Here is a 17,346-nt window from a genome sequence, read left to right as displayed (position 1 = left end):
ATGATATGTCCATGTACAATGAATGTACACTGAACAATGCAAGTTAATGTGGTTTTCCACGTGAATGTTTTTACACATGGACCCATGGTTCATGTGTAAACAATCACAACATGTAGTGGTTGGATTCGTTTTTTAGACCCTACTCGCTCATTAAGTTCAATGTGTGCAGTAAATAGGCTGATACCATATAGACATCATGTGTATGCACCCTACTGAAAATACTAATGTTTGGCTGAACGTACACTATCTGAAAGGATAAGATTACAGAATTGAAAAGAAATGTAGATGTATTCAGCCCTAGTTTTTTAATTCAATGAAAATAATGGACATAGGTTTAGGAATTAGTCTGAAACCTCTTTGTCATTGCTTGACTATGGGGCTTGATCCGGGGACCTGTGTGTGTGTGTGTGGTTGGTTGGTTGGTTTCCCCCTCTGTTGGACCATAATCTGTTTTTTTTTTCTTTGTCCAACTCCTGATAGTTCTTTAGTCTATCCTATTTCTTCTATTTAGATTCCATTCAGGTGTTTTCACTTACTCATTTTTTTTGCCTGTCACATCTTGGGAGGGGCTATTTATACTCACCCTGCACATGCCTATGTTACTGGCTATATTCCTGGATGGATATTTGAAGTCCCAGCTCTATACTTAAGCATTTCCTTGCTGAATAATCTTTTGCTTTCCCTGCAGTTTGCTTTTGAACTTCCCTTTCCAGTATCCTTGCCTTTCTGTTACATTTGGGAATTTAGGGGGTTTCTGCAAATCTTTCTTAAGTTTTACTCCATCTTCCATGTACGACTGTGTTTATACATTCTTAGACCAGTGTCTCACTGTCTGCCTTTTTGCACTACATTTATGTTTATTGGTGTTTTGTGTTACACTTTATTTATAATTGAGGGTGCAGTTAAGGTCACTTAGGGTCAGCTAACGTTGAGTGGGGGCACCATTGCCTTATCTTACCTCCATAGTCAAGCAGGGACTAATTAGGGTCAGATTAAGGGCTTTTTCATGTCTGACTGTGGACTTGTTGCTTACAGGCAATACATCTATCCTGGTTTTTTTTTTTATCTGTGGGCGAGTGGTAGGGCTCAGTCGTAACACTCTTTAGGAGTCTGTGCTGACCTCAAATATTACGCAGTATCACAAATACATAGTATTGTAATATTTAGGCAGGTGTGCAAAGAATTTTGCAAAGTAAGAATGATTTCACAAATACAAGTGTGAATAGTTTATTTTTTTATCAATTAAAATGCAAAGTGAAATATTAAAAGAGAAAACTAAATCAAATCAATATCTGGTGTGACCACTATTTTCCTTCAGACAAACAAATTTGTTTGGGTACATCTGAACACAGATTTTGAAGGAACTTAGGAGGGAGGTTGTTGCAAACATCTTGGAGAGCTAACTACTGACCATAAACATATCATCACTTCCAGATATTGTTCAGATTTTTATTGCAGCAGGACAACGACCCCAAATTTATTGTACAGCCAATGGCATTAAGAACTTATTTCAGTATAAGAAAGAAAACAGAATCTTGGAAACAATAATATGGCCATTAAAGGGTCCTGATCTGAACATCGAGTGGAGACTTTAATTTGAGAATTTATTTGCCGCCTTTCTAATTTTTGGGAATACTCGGTAAAGCTGGATTTTAAAAGATCAACTTAGCTCAAGTATTGAATTGATTTTTTATTTCTCTTTTGCTCACACTTTATATTTTGTTAATTGATAAAAACTATTAAAGGGAATCTGTCAGCGGGTTTTTGCTATGTAATCTGATAGCAGCATCAAATAGAGTTTGATTCCAGCGATTTTTCACTTAGTTTTCATAGAATACCTGTAGATGTACACACCTGACTGCCATCTTCCTATGTATACTGTGCATTATGGGCAAGCTGCTACTCAGTGGTGGGGGTGGGGTTACACAGATTAGCCTGACTGCTTGTCACAAGAGCTGCAGTCAGACTCTCCTGATGTGAAAATGCTGATTGCATTGAAAGTACAACACAGCCTGGAAAGTAACACATCCCTGCAGTCATTCTTATGTTCCTGCATCAATAAACAAAGTGAAGCTTAGTGGTGGTGAGCACCCTGATATTCACCTTTACAGCATCACTACTGATTCCATCATTGCTCATCACCTTCGGGATGTCCGACTATGCTTTGAGCTGCATGACCACTAATTTGGGAAACCAGGCAGTCTTTCTTTTTCTTTTTTAAATCGGGTTCATTTTTATTTAACAGCAAAATTATACAACACATAAAAAAATGAATGTCCCCATAAAACCATCACAGAGGGGAAAAACCTAAGTCAATAACAAAAAGTTACATAGTAAACAATGCACCCGTAGTCCACGTCTCACATCAGTTTGGTTCTTAAAGTACATATTATTTTCCAATGTACTCCCCATAATATAAATTACCCAACATCTTTACGACATATATATTCCAGCAATATGCTTATCAACCAATTAAAATAAATTTGTTACCCGGTTACAAGAAGAAGAACCTGGTCTCCCGCACTATCCTGCAGTAACGCCGAGGAGGGAAGGCCCGGGGTATCCAACCATGCACCCCAGATCTTATAGAACTTCTTCAATGCATTTTTTTTTAAGGTATACTCCACTGTCCAGTCGAAGTATAGCATTTACTCTTTCTCTAAGATCCCTGATGGCCGGAGGAAGACAGTCTTTCTTTTACTTGGGCATCATTTTGTCCTATGTGTTGCTAGAGCCAATCAGATGCTGTAGAGATCACATAGGATGAAACATTAACACAGAAGCGATGCACAGAGACTGGCATGGAAGCCCTGCAAGGAGAAAAGGCATCACTATGGGAGATGAGTATATTTAGGACACTTCTAGTCCACAGGTAAACTGACAGCATGATCTTGCTGATTTGCTGCAGAAAGCAACGTATGAACAAACCCCTACCAAGTGTGGGCCGTTGATTTTGGGTTTTTTTTGTAGTAGTAGTATTTAAATGAAATTTGTCAGCAGGTTTTTGCTTCCTCATTTGAGAGCAGCATAAGGCTATGTGCCCACGGGCGCTCGTACCTGCGGATGTATCCGCAGGTACGAGCGCATGTTTTCCCGCAGCTGCCCGCCGGCATCCGCAGCTATTTTTAGCTGCGGGATTCCAGCGGTATAGCTGTGGTAAACCTGCGAACTTTCATGCGAATTAGCTGTGGACGTCCTGGGCTCTATCTACATAGCGGAGGGCCGGGATTTCCGCAGGTAATTCCGCAGGAATAATTGACATGCAGTTACGTGCGACTGCGGGACATCCGCAGCATGTTCCACAGCCGCACTTTTCCGCAGCGTGGACACAGACACTCCCCATGTCCCATAGGATAACATGGGGAGTGTCTGTACATGCTAAAACCTGCGGATTTATCTGGAAAATCCAGAAAAATCTGCAAGTTTTCCGCTGCAAAATCCGTAGAAACAAGGTCCCGTGGGTACATAGCCTAAAGATGTATCACTTAATTTACTGGTTGCAGCTGTTATGTTTATAATCCAAGATTTAATTTTGTGCATGTAGCGGAGCTTCCCTGCCCACACCAGGATTCAGAAGCTGCTAATCACAGAAGGGGGCGGAGTCTAACTTCATTTCCACATCTTAGTCAGACTAATGATAAAGCTAAGAGGCTTAAACTATCATTGCAGGTATACAAAAATGCACTTTGAGATTAGAGATGCAGGGCTGTAATCTGAATGTTAACTCTTACAGCATGCTGTCTTCAGATTTTATAGCAAAAAACTGATGACAGATTCCCTTTAATTGAAAAGTCACTTTTATCCATAGAAAGTACTTTAACAGTCTATTGTTGCATACAACTATAGGTCATCTCATAAAGCTATATATTTTCTTTCTCGGCATTTTTGAAGTAAATTCATGCTGCTCAGTGATTTTGGTAATTTCTGTACATCCTAATAAATATGTCATAACGAGGTAAAATTGTAATAAGTCAGTTACACACACAATAATATAACAAACTGCTGTGTGCAATCCGAATGGGAGTGCATGACTGTTTTGCTTTCCTACTCCAGAGAATGGGGCATAATACATAGATTCACTCTGTTTTCTGCACTATATTGTGAATCTTTGGAGTAGTTTATTGTATGTGGTTTTCTAGAAGCATAATATGCATGCAGCTATAGTCAACTAAAGCGGCATTGCAGCCTATGCCTATGAGCTACTACCGTACAACAGGGTAATTATACGGAAGTTTACCCTACCTACTTTGCAGACGTTCTGCTTTGTTTCACTAATGAAATTCAGAGCATTTTTTTTTCTATGCAATTATTCAAAATGTTATTACCCATACTGAACACTCAATGACTTAAGGTGGATTAATTAAACTGTAGCTGGTTTGCCATCTGGGTGCAACATATTTAGCTGCTTTTCTATAAGGAAGATTTTTCATTGAATAAAGTGTTTTTGAGAAGGTGGTTGCCAGGTTGTGTTCTCTAAAAGATAAATGTTAGACCCAGCTTCAATTAATGCCATAATAACGGCAATAAAAGGCGGCTGCCGGTGGATGTTTTTTCACCTGCTCGCAGTTTGCACAAAAGGGGCTAATACATTATTTGGGAGATGATGCTCCGGCTTTTTTTGCAGAAGCGCAGACAAGTACATTTAAGTTCAGTACACTCATTTCACACAACAGCAGAGGAAGAGGGGGGGGGGCGAGAGATGACAGGCATAAACCTAATCTGATTTTTATGGCTCAAGCGGATTCATTAAATTAGAGCGCTTGGTGTTCGTGTTCATTAATGAACCAGTGCCATATGTTTTAACTACCCTGGTCAATAGCTGATAAAGAAAAGCTCTTGTTCCGAAAGACAGAATTAAAAATGGGAAAAAAAAGAGAGAGCGGGAGAAACAGCTGGATAAAAAAATTCCCTGTTTTGGACTCGTATCAGAGGAGTTGCTTTGATTTCAGTAAACTACAACCGAGGCAATATGGCTCACAATTTGTGACCCAAAGGTAGTCATACATTACTGGAATCCAGCCTACTGCGCCTCACATTACACAGATGTGAAGGCCTGATTATAGCTGCTTCATAATTAACAGTGATCCGATTTGTTTTGTGGCATAAATGGTGCATGTGTAGAACATTAGCCATGGCACTCTCATTCAAATTCAACTCGAGGGCTCAGCGGCAGGCGGGTCACGAGCTTCAGGGAGTTGAAGCACAAGCTCCTCCATATGTTCTTGCTGCATCTTACTATGGCTACGAGTGCAAGTTAAGTTCCCTAAAGAACCTAATCGTGTTCTGTAATTACAGCGCGGCTTTCTGCTGGCTAGAAATGAGGGAAAAGCTAAAACACTCCCTCATCAGATAATTTGTAAATTACTTTACATGGCGGATGCCTAACTCAGTTGGTTTTCAACTGCTGAAATTATAAATAATTGTAACAGATGTGGCAATATGGCTGGTCTCCAATAAACGAGGCCCTTGGTAATTTGGCCGACCCTTTGACAGGCCAATTTAATAAAATGTGAACAAAATCTTCTTGCTAATAATTTATCATCCTTTTTCCCCACTGAATAAACTTAATTACCCTAGCAGTTAACAAGGTCACACCCAGATGCCAAACTCTGCTACAGTTTTGATAATGCAATCAGGAATTGAGAGGTGATGACAGTGTTGTTGTTTTTTCATTACCTGGCTCCATATAAACACAGGTGGCGTAGCTTCCTTGTCAGTTTTTAATAATTACAGGCTATTATGGAATGCATAGTTAGCAGATTGAAATCCACACTTTCCAGTATTTGTCTGAGTATGATGGGGAGGACGATACCTGGATTACGGCTCCGGCACTTAGTGCCTAAACCACGGCTCGTAGGTGACATCAGGAGTATTCTTTCACTATTATCCTGACATTTTCATGACCCTGTGCGATTTAACCTTTATTTTTCGAAGCTTTGCATAACCATTTAATTGGCTCCTGAAGTGACATGCTTGAAGACGCAGTATGGACACTGCAAGGTTAAAGGTTGATGTCTTCTAATGAAAGTGACTTACACTTTGCAGCTTTGTATCATTGTAATGTCTGCAAAATTATCTATATATGTGCCAGTTTAAGAATTTTTTTTTTTTACACTTGATGTTTTCATTTTTTCCCCCGTTTATGGAGATTTTATTTTATTAAAGCACGCCTTCTCGAGATATTAGAACCCTAAGTGATGGCATGTGAGTAAAGAGCCTTTAATCCTAAATCCATATCATACTTGTAGAAGTTTATTTTGATTTCTTAGAGAAATCCCGTGATGAAGATTTAGGCGCAATTGCAGGGGGGCGAGCCATGTGATCCCAGCTTGCTTGCCTCCCTCCCTATTTCTGTGCCGGCACCCAGTCTCTGATGGGCAGGTCACTTTTGAGTAAATGACCTTGTCTCCACCGCCTGAGAATTTGCTCCTCTGAGGGAGAAATGCCTGAGAAGATTAATAGTCTGTCTCTCCCAACGTTATCAGCGTACTGCACATGCACCAAGGCAATAAAAGCGTCTGCGCAAAGTATCGGGCAGTGGCGGAAGTTCACCTGAGTAAAGAATGATCTGACCGTCAGAGACTGGAGGTCAGTGGCAGGCAGGGCAAAGGGAGAGAGTCAGAAGAGCTGGAAGTGTACTGCCCTCCCCCTGCACTTGCGACTAAGGCTATGTGCGTACACTGAAATTTTTGCATGTTTTTTTGGGTGCAGTTTTGGTCTCAAAATTGCATGAATTTCATTCCCCAGCAAAGTCTATGAGATTTAATTTTTGCTGTCCGCACAGTGCAGTTTTTTTTTTGCTGCGTTTTTGTGGTGATCACAAAGATGCAGCATGTCAATTCTTTTTGCGTTTTTTCGTGTTTTTCACCCATTGAATGTAATGGAGAAAAACGCATAAAACACACAAACGTATGCTTTTTTTATTTCTTTTTTTCCTGTGGGTGTGTTTTTGTGCTTTTTTTTGGGCCACAAATGCTGCATCTTTGTGGTCAGAAAAAAAACGCAGTTTGCGCACATAGCCTAAAACTTCATTTCTGAATTTCTTCAAAATGTCAAAATAAATTCTTCACACAAGGTATCAATTTAATAAGGATTAAAGGCTCTCTACTCACATCATTAGTTAGGGTTGTAATATCCTGATAACAGGTTAGCTTGAAGTAACTCAAATACCTTCTAATAAAGATATGCGAGGGTTAACAATAAATAATCATTTTGGGCCCAATTCATTATTGTCTAGATTTTGGTGTTTTGTCCTGTTTTTCATCCTTGGGGGGGGGGGGGGGTGAGACAATAAATAATCATTTTGGGCCCAATTCATTATTGTCTAGATTTTGGTGTTTTGTCCTGTTTTTCATCCTTTGGGGGGGAGGGGGGTGAGACAATAAATAATAATTGTGGGCCCAAATCATTTTTTTCATCCTTGGGGGGGGGGGGGTGATACAATAAATAATCATTTTGGGCTCAATTCATTATTGTCTAGATTTTGGTGTTTTGTCCTGTTTTTCATCCTTGGGGGTGGGGTGGGGTGAGACAATAAATAATCATTTTGGGCCCAAATCATTATTGTCTAGGTTTTGGTGTTTTGGCCTGTTTTTCATCCTTAAGTGCTGGCACTACACTGCTGTTTCAGTCTCTGTGTTTTGGCTGCAGCTGCGACAGCGTACATCACCACTGCAGCCAGTCATTAAGATGTAGATGGCATGAATCACTGAGTCCAGCAATTGTTTGCAGCAGTGTTACAAGATATTGAGATGACACGACAGCAGATCGAGTACCATCTGGGTTTCTTATTTTACAGGACTGCATGTATATGGGATCCACTTTGTTAAAAGGGGAAAACCCCTTTAGGTTTAGATAGCATGAACTTGATATCTCTATCAGCCATACCTTGTGCTCATCCTATTTTGGTCTTGTATTGAAGGCATGTATGTAACTAGATACGTGGTATAGTTGTACTTGAATACTGGATCAGCCCTTAGGGTATGTGCATACGCTGCAGATTTGGTGCAGAATTTTGTTGCATGAAATCTGCACATTCTGGCAGAAAAACACACTGAAAAATGCATGCGGTTTTGGTACTTTTTCTGTGCGTTTTTTTTGCCATGCTTATTATAATTTTTTTTTTATTTAAAAGAAGAGCAAAAAACATTATTTCTGCAAGAAATAAAAATTGGGGACAACATTTCAGAAATCTCATAGACCTTGCTGGCTTCAAAATAGACATGCAGATATTGGTGCAGATTTTTCAAAAGACGCATTAAAAACTGCATCAAAAAAAGCACTGTGTGCACATAGCCTTAGACTTTCATACACTTTCATAAACTACTAATCACTGTCCCAAAGTAGCACTAAGGTATTTATTTCTCCACCGTTCTGTGCAAGCGCTGGCCAGATGAACCCACGTCACCTCTTACCAAGCGCTGGCCAGATGAACCCACATCACCTCTGGCCAGCGCTTGCGCAGAACGGTGGAGACAGAGGGGAAAGCGCGGGCACGAGATTATGGGCGGGTACTTGCTGATGAAAATCACAGCGCCGCCCATAATCTCACGCCTGCGCAACACGTCACCAGCGTGCACAGTGCAATCCCGCTAGAGTGACACGGCACATGCGCGAGACCTCGGGCGCACTGGGCGGCGTCCTGAGGCATGAAATTGAGCGATGGGGGACAGCGTAAAGCAGCAGGAGGCAAAATAACGGTCAACAGACAGCCCGCCCGCGTGTACAATTAACAAGATTTGCATACAAAAAGGTACCACTTTATAAAGTATTTATTTTGGTCTAAAAGGGGGCACAATAAGAACAGGAACCTTACTAGAATGCAGCCCAGGAGCTGCAGAAGGGGAATCTTTTAGGTTTAGTGCAAAATTTCTGCTGACAGGTTCCCTTTAAGAATCTAGGATACTATAACAGGGTCTAATAATGCTATTCCTGAAAATCTGTAAAAAAAAATGTAATTTTGGTCAGACATTTTGTTCATTTACTGAGAGTAAATACTTAAAAGTGTAAGGTCACATTTGCGTACCTAGTGGGCAGCACTTCTGGAAGTCTAGCTCATCATTTTTAGGCTGAGCAAATATATATAGAACGTATACGTCTAGCGAATAGTAGTTGGGAAATAATGGCCTTTTCCAGAAATGCGTGCGTTCTATTAATCATGCCATATAATTTCCTTTTTAATTATGATTTTAATTACTGCAGGACTTGGAACATCCATCCCTTGTGGAACTGGAACTCATAATAGCTTCACAGAAATCAGAAATAAAATTTCTACAGGACAAACTTAAAGCAGCGGATCTCAAGTTAACACAAGTAAATAATTGTAGAAGGGATGCACTTGAGAGCAGCATCCTGAGGGCTGGGAGAACACACGAGGTAAGAAGTCTTTTATTGTCTGGTGCATTTGTGTCAATTCGAGGTTATTCGAATCAAAAAGCTTTTCCCACTAGGATTTCAGGAACTAACTTTTTTTTAATAAGTCTACCTTATAATTTTTACAACTGCTTGGAAGAATGATTAAACCATTTGCCAAAGGCTTGTTATATTTTGTTACACGGGATGATTATAACATTTAGAATGAACAATCTTTGAAGCTGCTCCTTGCTGTCTGCACTCTCCGCCGTCAGTGTTTTCCCCTTTATCCTATATTCGTTTCTCCACTGTGTTGAACTTTTTTCAGGTATTTTTATACTGGTAGATCACCACTCAACTGCTACTTATCGAAGTTTATACTGAAACGCAATTTACATGTAGAAACATTGTGGAAATACACAAAGTACTAAGTTAAATTTGTACAGCTTATTACATACATTCTTCTTCCAGAACAGCTGTTGGCTTCTAATTCAAGACTCCTGAAGATGTTCTTTGGCTTCTCACATCAGCAGATGCCTTAAGTCCTGTAGGTTGCAGGATGACGCCTTACTGGATAGGACTTGTTTTTCCAGCACATCTATCAGTTTTAAACCTGGGGATTGAGACTGTTTGTTTGTCTTGGTACCATCTCTTTCCCAAAGAAACAATGTACATGCTGGCCAATTGTCGGCACTTTTTTTTTTTAATCCAATTAGTTTTTTATTGAAAACACGGCAGATACAAAATCATACATGGTAATTTAAGAGAACAATTGTCAACTGCCCGCACATGAGGGCTCCATACATTAATATACTCCGAGACAATCCAGTTACAATTCCTCTGCCTTACACTTTAACCACACAACAACATGGGGAGGGAGGAGAGGGGAGGAAAGATGGGGACTTCATTCAAGTAAGGGGGAACAAGAACAAAGGGGGAGGGGAAGAAGGTAGGGTTGGGGGGGAATTGGGGGGGGGTAGTAGGGGTACAGGGTTAGATGCCTGCCTGCATTACCAACCCCAGTCGACCAGCCGGGGCCAACAACTCCTCCTAGATTTCTCTCATAAACTGCTGCCTCAGTCAGGGTCTCAATGCTTTAGCCCCCTGGCTAGCCGAGCCAGGACTATAATTCCATCGGCTCTATCTCAACTAGGTGCTCTTTGCCCGGGGAATAGTTGTGTAATAGGTGTTGCATGGCTGGATGACAGCCAGGGTTCCCATATTGTAAGAATTCTAGTTTTTTGTTTTAGGGAGTGGGCAAGGCAGTATTCATATTGGCATTGTTGGTCGATCCTACTATATAACTCGGCTCCAGAGGGAGCTTCAGTGGCCTTCCACGAATGGCTCAGACACTGTCTGGCAGCTATTAGAATTTGCACAATCAGTCCCCTAAAATTCTGCAGGTACGAGTCTATGCCCAAATTCAGAACTGCCAGCCTTGGGTTGGGGTTGGTGTGCACACTAATGAGTCTGAAAACTGCTATCCAAAAAGGTTGGACCCTCGGACAGTGCACCAACAGTGTCCCAGTGATCCCCTCTGGAGGCAGCCCTTCCAACAGAGCGGTGAGTAGTTGGGAATGTAATGCACCAATTTTGCCGGCGTATGGTACCAACGTAGATGCACCTTTTTCAGCTGTTCCAAATGGTTAATGCATTTTGAGGATCTTTGCACCCACTGTGTCGCAGTATGCCACGCCGAGGGGAAGGTGTTAATGCCTAAATCTGATTCCCATTTAGTCATGTATGGGAGCTTTTGCTCGTCAGAGGGGTTGTTCAACCATTTGTAGGTTAAAGAGATTCCCGGTTGCCTCATTAGTTTTTTAAACAATAGTGCCTTAACAGTGGGTAAGGTCGGGTTTGATCCCGGGGGGAATTTTGTGCTTAGAAAATGGCGAATCTGCAGGTGTTGATAAAAACACCCCTTTAGGGAGGGGTGCTCCCGAAGTATATCGTTGAAGGGCCTAATCTCTGCACCATCGTAAAAGTCCGCCAAAACTCCAAAACCCGCTGCTTCCCATCTACTCAAATTTGTATATGGAATGTGGGATTCTATTGCTCTGAGCAAAATTTCTGACAGCGGGACCTGGATCTTAGGGATCATCTCACTGCGCCATATGGCTATCGATGCTGTCATAGTAGGGAGACACAGGGTGGACCTAGTACGTTTTAGATATTCCACCTCCATCAGTTTCCTCGTCGAACCCTGGTCTGTCAGAGAGTTCTCAAGTTGAACCCACCTATGGGAGCTCTCCGTGTTCCACCATTCTTTGAGTGATTCTATAAGAGAAGCTTTATAATAGCTTTATAATAGGCCATCACATTAGGCGTACCCAGACCTCCCATTCCATATGGCAGATGCATAATCTTACTAGCAACTCTAGCTCTTTTATTACCCCAAATAAACTTATTGGTCATCGACTGCAGTTTTATCAAATATCTATATGGAATTTTAAGAGGGAGACACCTAAACATATACAGCAGCTTAGGAAGGAACGTCATCTTAAAGGATTGAATTCTCGTTATCCAAGATAGCGACAACTTCTCATACCTGCCTAGAGCCTGACCCAAGTTTTTGAGTAGGTGATCGAGATTGGATCTGATGAGGGAATGGGTTGGTGTCAATCGGATACCTAGATAAGGGATACTGTCTTCGCACCACTGGAAAGGAAAGGCTGCCTCCAAAATCCTTCTGGACCTTGCGGGTACATTAAATGGTAGTACTAAGGACTTAGTGGCATTCAATTTGTAATAAGACACCTCAGAAAAGGTCGACAGGGTGGACATCACTGCTGGAAAGGAATATTCAAGGTTAGTACATGATATTATTACATCATCCGCATATAGACCCAATTTATGTTCATGCTCCCCTACCCTTATACCAGTTATGTTCGGGTTCACCCTAATTGCCTCCGCCAGAGGTTCCACCACTAGAGCAAAAACAATAGGGGACAGCGGGCACCCCTGGCGGGTGCCATTGGTTATAGAAAATTTTAATGAGCGAAAACCCGAGGCTAGAACTGAAGCATTTGGGTGAGAGTACAAGGCCAAAACAGATGACTTAATTCTTCCTTCAAAACCAAATTTCATAAGCACTCTTTCCAGATATCCCCAGTGCACCCTATCAAAGGCCTTTTCGGCGTCGAGTGACAAGAATACACCAGGGACACCCGACTTCTCCATCACCCCATTTAAATCCAGCATCCGCCTGGTGCCATCTTTGGATTGCCTGCCCGCCACAAAACCCACCTGATCCGGGGCTACCAAGGAGGGGATTATTTTATGGAGTCTGGTGGCTACCATTTTTGAGTAAATTTTTAAATCACAGTTGAGCAATGAAATTGGTCTGAAATTCCCAGGGGTATCTGCCGTTTTCCCCGGTTTGGGTAGTGTAGTGATAACTGCTTCTAGGTTCTCTGAGGAAATAGTCCCGGCCGTTTGCCACAAATTAAAGGTCTTTAGTAAAAAAAGGGGCTAGAATAGAGGCAAATTGCTGATAATATTCATAGGGAAGCCCATCCGGGCCTGGGGCTGAGTTTCGTTTAGAAGCTCTAATGGTGTCCAAAATTTCCTGTATAGTAAAGGGAAGATTTAAAGATTCTAATTGCCGGTCTGAGACCCGAGGCAATTCCAGACCGTCCAAAAACTCCTGAATTTTTTCCGGTGTTGGCTGAGGGGTTTGCAGGTCATCCCTTAAATTGTACAGGGCAGCATAATACTTGGCAAAGGCGTCTGCTATCCCATTAGGGTGCCTTATAAGTGATCCGTCTGGGCCCTTCAAAAATTCAATTTTAGATTTAATTTCCCGTTTTTTTGTTCTTTTAGCTAGTAAGGTGCTGGCTCTATCCCCCATCGCATAAAAAGTTGATTTACTCTTTTTAAGATTATGTTCATATCTATACAACAGGAGGGATCGCAATTGAAACCTGCAAGTAAGAATTTCCCTGGACAGTGTAGACGACGGGGAGGCCTTGTTAATAGTTTCTAAGTGTTGAATATGGGCTATAATTTCTTTAATTTCTGCTTCTCTTTGCTTTTTCAAGAATGATGCAGTTTTTAAAAACTGCCCTCTAATAACTGATTTGTGTGCAGCCCATAAGGTCTCGTCAGAGACCTCCCCATTGTCATTATGTCCAAAGTATTCCAACAGGCCTGCCACAACCTCCTCCTTGAACGTTCTTTTGGTTCAGTAAACTAGTATTAAGTCTCCACTGAGGCACCATAAATCCACTAGTAGAGTCCTGTACAACCAAAGTTATCGGAGCGTGATCCGACCATGTTATCAGACCCACTTCAGCACCCGTACACTTGTGAACAGTCTTACTATCCGTCAGGAAGAATTCGATCCTGCTGTACAACCGATGCCTTGGGGAAAAGAAAGTATAGTCCCTTTTCGATGCATGAAGGTATCTCCATATGTCATGTAGATGAAACTCCGCGACCAACTGTTTCAGTTCCTTTCCTGACTTAGCGGACCCCGCCGAGCAGTCCATAGATCGAAGAACTGGAGTGTTAAAGTCCCCGCAGATTATCTCTGACCCCTGTGCGGTGCTCCTAAACATCTGGAAAAATTTCCGGGCAAATGTTAGTTGAGATGAGTTTGGAGCGTAAATCGATGCCAAGGTATACAAAAGCCCATTCAGGAGGCACTTTAGAATAATATATCTCCCGTCTGCCCCATAGGTTACATGAATCATTTTGAAAGCCACAGAGTATTTAATCAGGATAGCCACTCCTCCTTTTTTTTTTTTTTTTGAGTCATTTGCAAAGAACATATGTGGAAATCTTGGATGTAGTAGCCTTTTATTGTCATCAGTAAGAAGGTGAGTTTCTTGAATACATGCTATATCACATTTGGATGCTATAACTTCTCTCCACAGCATGGATCTTTTTGCAGGAGAATTGAGACCCTTCACATTGAGAGACAGAAACTTAATACTCATGGCGGATCCCAGAAAGGACGATGTTTCCAGGCAGGCCGACTGAGAGGCATAGGGCAGGCAGAGGCAGGCAAGGAGGACCAGTTAGGGACGGTGCATGGGTGGAGGGAAAAAACAACAAAAACAAAAAAACTTGAATGCTTCAGCTTCATCCTTACCGGACAGCTGGGAAGTACTTGCTCGCCATAGGCGAGAACAACAGAGGGCTTAAGTGACATCACAGGTCACACGAGAGCTACACACGCCTGCGGCTGGCGAGACTCCCTCAAGCTGGTTCCCACTCAGGATTGATCTTTTTCTTCTGAGCATCCCCCTGCTCCCGGCGTGAGTCTGAGTGCATTGTAAGGGGTAATCCCCAGGACTCGAGTAGTTTGCTCAGTTGAGGAGGGGACTGGCATACATGTGTTTTAGAATCCCTGAAGATAATCAATTTCACCGGGAATCCCCATTTATAGTGTATGTCATGCTCCCTCAGGATTCTGGAGAACTGGGAAAATTCTCTTCTTTTTGCCAGAGTTGCAGCAGACAGGTCCGGGAACACCTTTAAATCATTAAATTCATCTGGGAGGATAGGGTTATCCCTCAGTATCTGGAGCACTGCTTCCTTTGTTTTATAAAAATGCAGTCGTGCCAGCGTGTCCCTGGGCAGAGTGGGGTCGATACCTTTAGGTTTAGGGATTCTATGTATTCTATCCACTATGAGATCTTTCTGTGTGTTCTGGGAGCAGTAGTTGGAGAAACTTGTGAAAGAAATCTGGCAGCTCTTTATCAGCTACTGATACAGGAATGCCCCTAATTTTAAGATTGTTCCTTCTGGATCTGTCTTCCAGATCCCCAAGCTTGTTTTTCAGTATTCCCACCTCCTCCTCTAGTGCTGTGTTAGCATCAATCAGATCATTGTGTGACTGAGCAAGTTCGGCCATTTTAGACTCCACATGGTCTGTACGGTCCCCCAGTGATTTGATTTCCTCTTTAACTTCTTTAATCATGTTCTTAAGATCCCTGAAATCCTCCTGCAGTGATGACTTCAGAGAACTGAGCATGGCTTGCAGCCTTTCCTCTGTGAGAGGAGTGCCTGTGACACTGCTTCCCAACCCTGTCTCTTCCTGGTGTAAGGGAGACACTGCAGCAGCAGACATCTTCTGAGGAGAGGGGGGTCCCCTATCCCTGGGATAAAAGTCAGTAAGCTTGGCTGGGGGGCCAGATTTCCGGGGTCTACCCTTTGGCATACTGTGCAGGGGGGATTACTCACTGTTTCAGAGGAGAGTTCTCAGCGATTTGAAGCAGCTTTGAGCCAGTTTGTACAGCCACAGCACAGAGCTTCTCTCTTAAGCAGCCATTGCCTTCAGCATGCAGGCCACACCCCCCAATTGTCGGCACTTTTGATGGTGGACAAGGATGAGCATGGGCACAGTGACTGATATACAGCAAAGCAGCACTACATGATGAGATCTAGGGTACAGAACTGTGCATTTGGATCAATTGCAGTGAAGATGATAGTTTATTTCTCATGGTTAATGTAAAGGTATTGGTCCATCTAGACCACAGGCTGGTGCAATGTAGAATAGTGTGTAGGATGATGGCACAGTGCTATTAGCTGTTGACCTGCATACACATCACACCAGGTTGTGACCAAGGTCCATATGAACTGAGACATTTCCGTTGGCCACCTTTTTAATATGTGGAATTATTTGAATTTCATATGCGGACCTATCAAAAGCTACCTGTACACTGCAATCTGCCGTGATCCTCTGATTGGGATCTGCATCCTACCACTGCATGCCACCAAACATCGCCTATTATCTTACTACCGTAATACTATACATAGAGAGCAGTGATACCCTGTTGTAGTGACACCTTCTATTTCCACAGCCAGCATTTAAAAGGCGCTGGTCATGTGATTCATGCTGCTCTAGGCAAAGTCTCACCACTACACCTGAAGAGTCTAGCAAGTCTGGTCTATTCAACAGATGATTAACAGCAGCACAAAAAGCTGATTACTTTAAAGGGAAGCGGTCATCAGATTACTGCTGCTCAAACACGGGTATCGTGCGTCAAATTCTGGCTGCACGATTGCACCCATTTTACTCAAAATGCTCCAGGTATTCGGAAAAAAATATACTTTAAAGATTAGCTGGGAATAATAATCTGGTCTCTGGCTATGGTTCCTGCTACAAACGTGAGTCTTTACCTACCACCACCCTGCTGCTGTTTCACCTATGGTTCTTTTGGTTAGTAAAAACCACGGCACATTGAGAACACCACACAAGACGAGTTATTTTGTTGATTTTCTGGTCCATCATTAGTTGGCCCTTGTTAATATCCCTTGGATCCTTAAGGGTGCTTTACACGCTGCAACATCGCTAGCAACAGCACGCGCCCCCGTCGTTCATGCGACATTTGGTGATCGCTGCCGTAGCGACCATTATCGCCGCTGTGACCGCTGAACAATCCCTCCTTCAAGGGGGAAGTGCGTTCGGCGTCATAGGGACGTCACTGCGGCGTCACTAAGCGGCCGCCCAATAGCAGAGGAGGGGCGGAGATGAGCGGCCGGAACATGCCGCCCACCTCCTTCCTTCCGCATTGCCAGTGGACGCAGGTAAGGAGATGTTCGTCGTTCCTGCGGTGTCAAACATAGCAATGTGTGATGCCGCAGGAACGACGAACAACATCGTACCTGCAGCAGCAACGATATTATGAAAAGGAGCGACGTGTCAACGATCAACGATTTTTGACGCTTTTGCGATCGTTGATCGTTGCTCCTTGGTGTCACACGCTGCGATGTCGCTAACGGCGCGGATGTGCGTCACTAACGACGTGACCCCGACGATATATTGTTAGCAATGTCACAGCGTGTAAAGCACCCTTAACTCTTTTCCATTTCTTCTGCTTACATCCCATGCATGTTTTAAATGTTATGGCTCATTTCAGCACACTCTGCAACAGTGTGATGCCTTTTGGTCAACGTTGCTAGGAGCTCCCTATTTTCTATACAACATACAATAGGTTCTTGAGCAACCCATAATGGAAATTAATAGTAGTATTTTTTATATTATAA

General features: G+C 42.5%; 1 protein-coding gene across 2 annotated transcripts in view; it reads left to right on the top strand.

The window, feature by feature from the left end:
- CNTLN (centlein) overlaps positions 1 to 17,346 on the top strand; it is a 506,300-nt gene that overhangs the window by 214,196 nt on the left and 274,758 nt on the right. For both annotated transcript variants that reach the window (XM_075316500.1, XM_075316495.1), the window contains exon 10: positions 9,202 to 9,375. In XM_075316500.1, the coding sequence (XP_075172615.1) occupies positions 9,202 to 9,375 (174 nt within the window). The remainder of the gene's footprint in view (positions 1 to 9,201; positions 9,376 to 17,346) is intronic.

The sequence above is a fragment of the Anomaloglossus baeobatrachus genome, chromosome 1, assembly GCF_048569485.1.
Source record: "Anomaloglossus baeobatrachus isolate aAnoBae1 chromosome 1, aAnoBae1.hap1, whole genome shotgun sequence".
NCBI classification, from domain to species: Eukaryota; Metazoa; Chordata; class Amphibia; order Anura; family Aromobatidae; genus Anomaloglossus; species Anomaloglossus baeobatrachus.
Note: the sequence above shows the minus strand (reverse complement) of the source record. Positions and strands in the feature narration are given on the sequence as shown.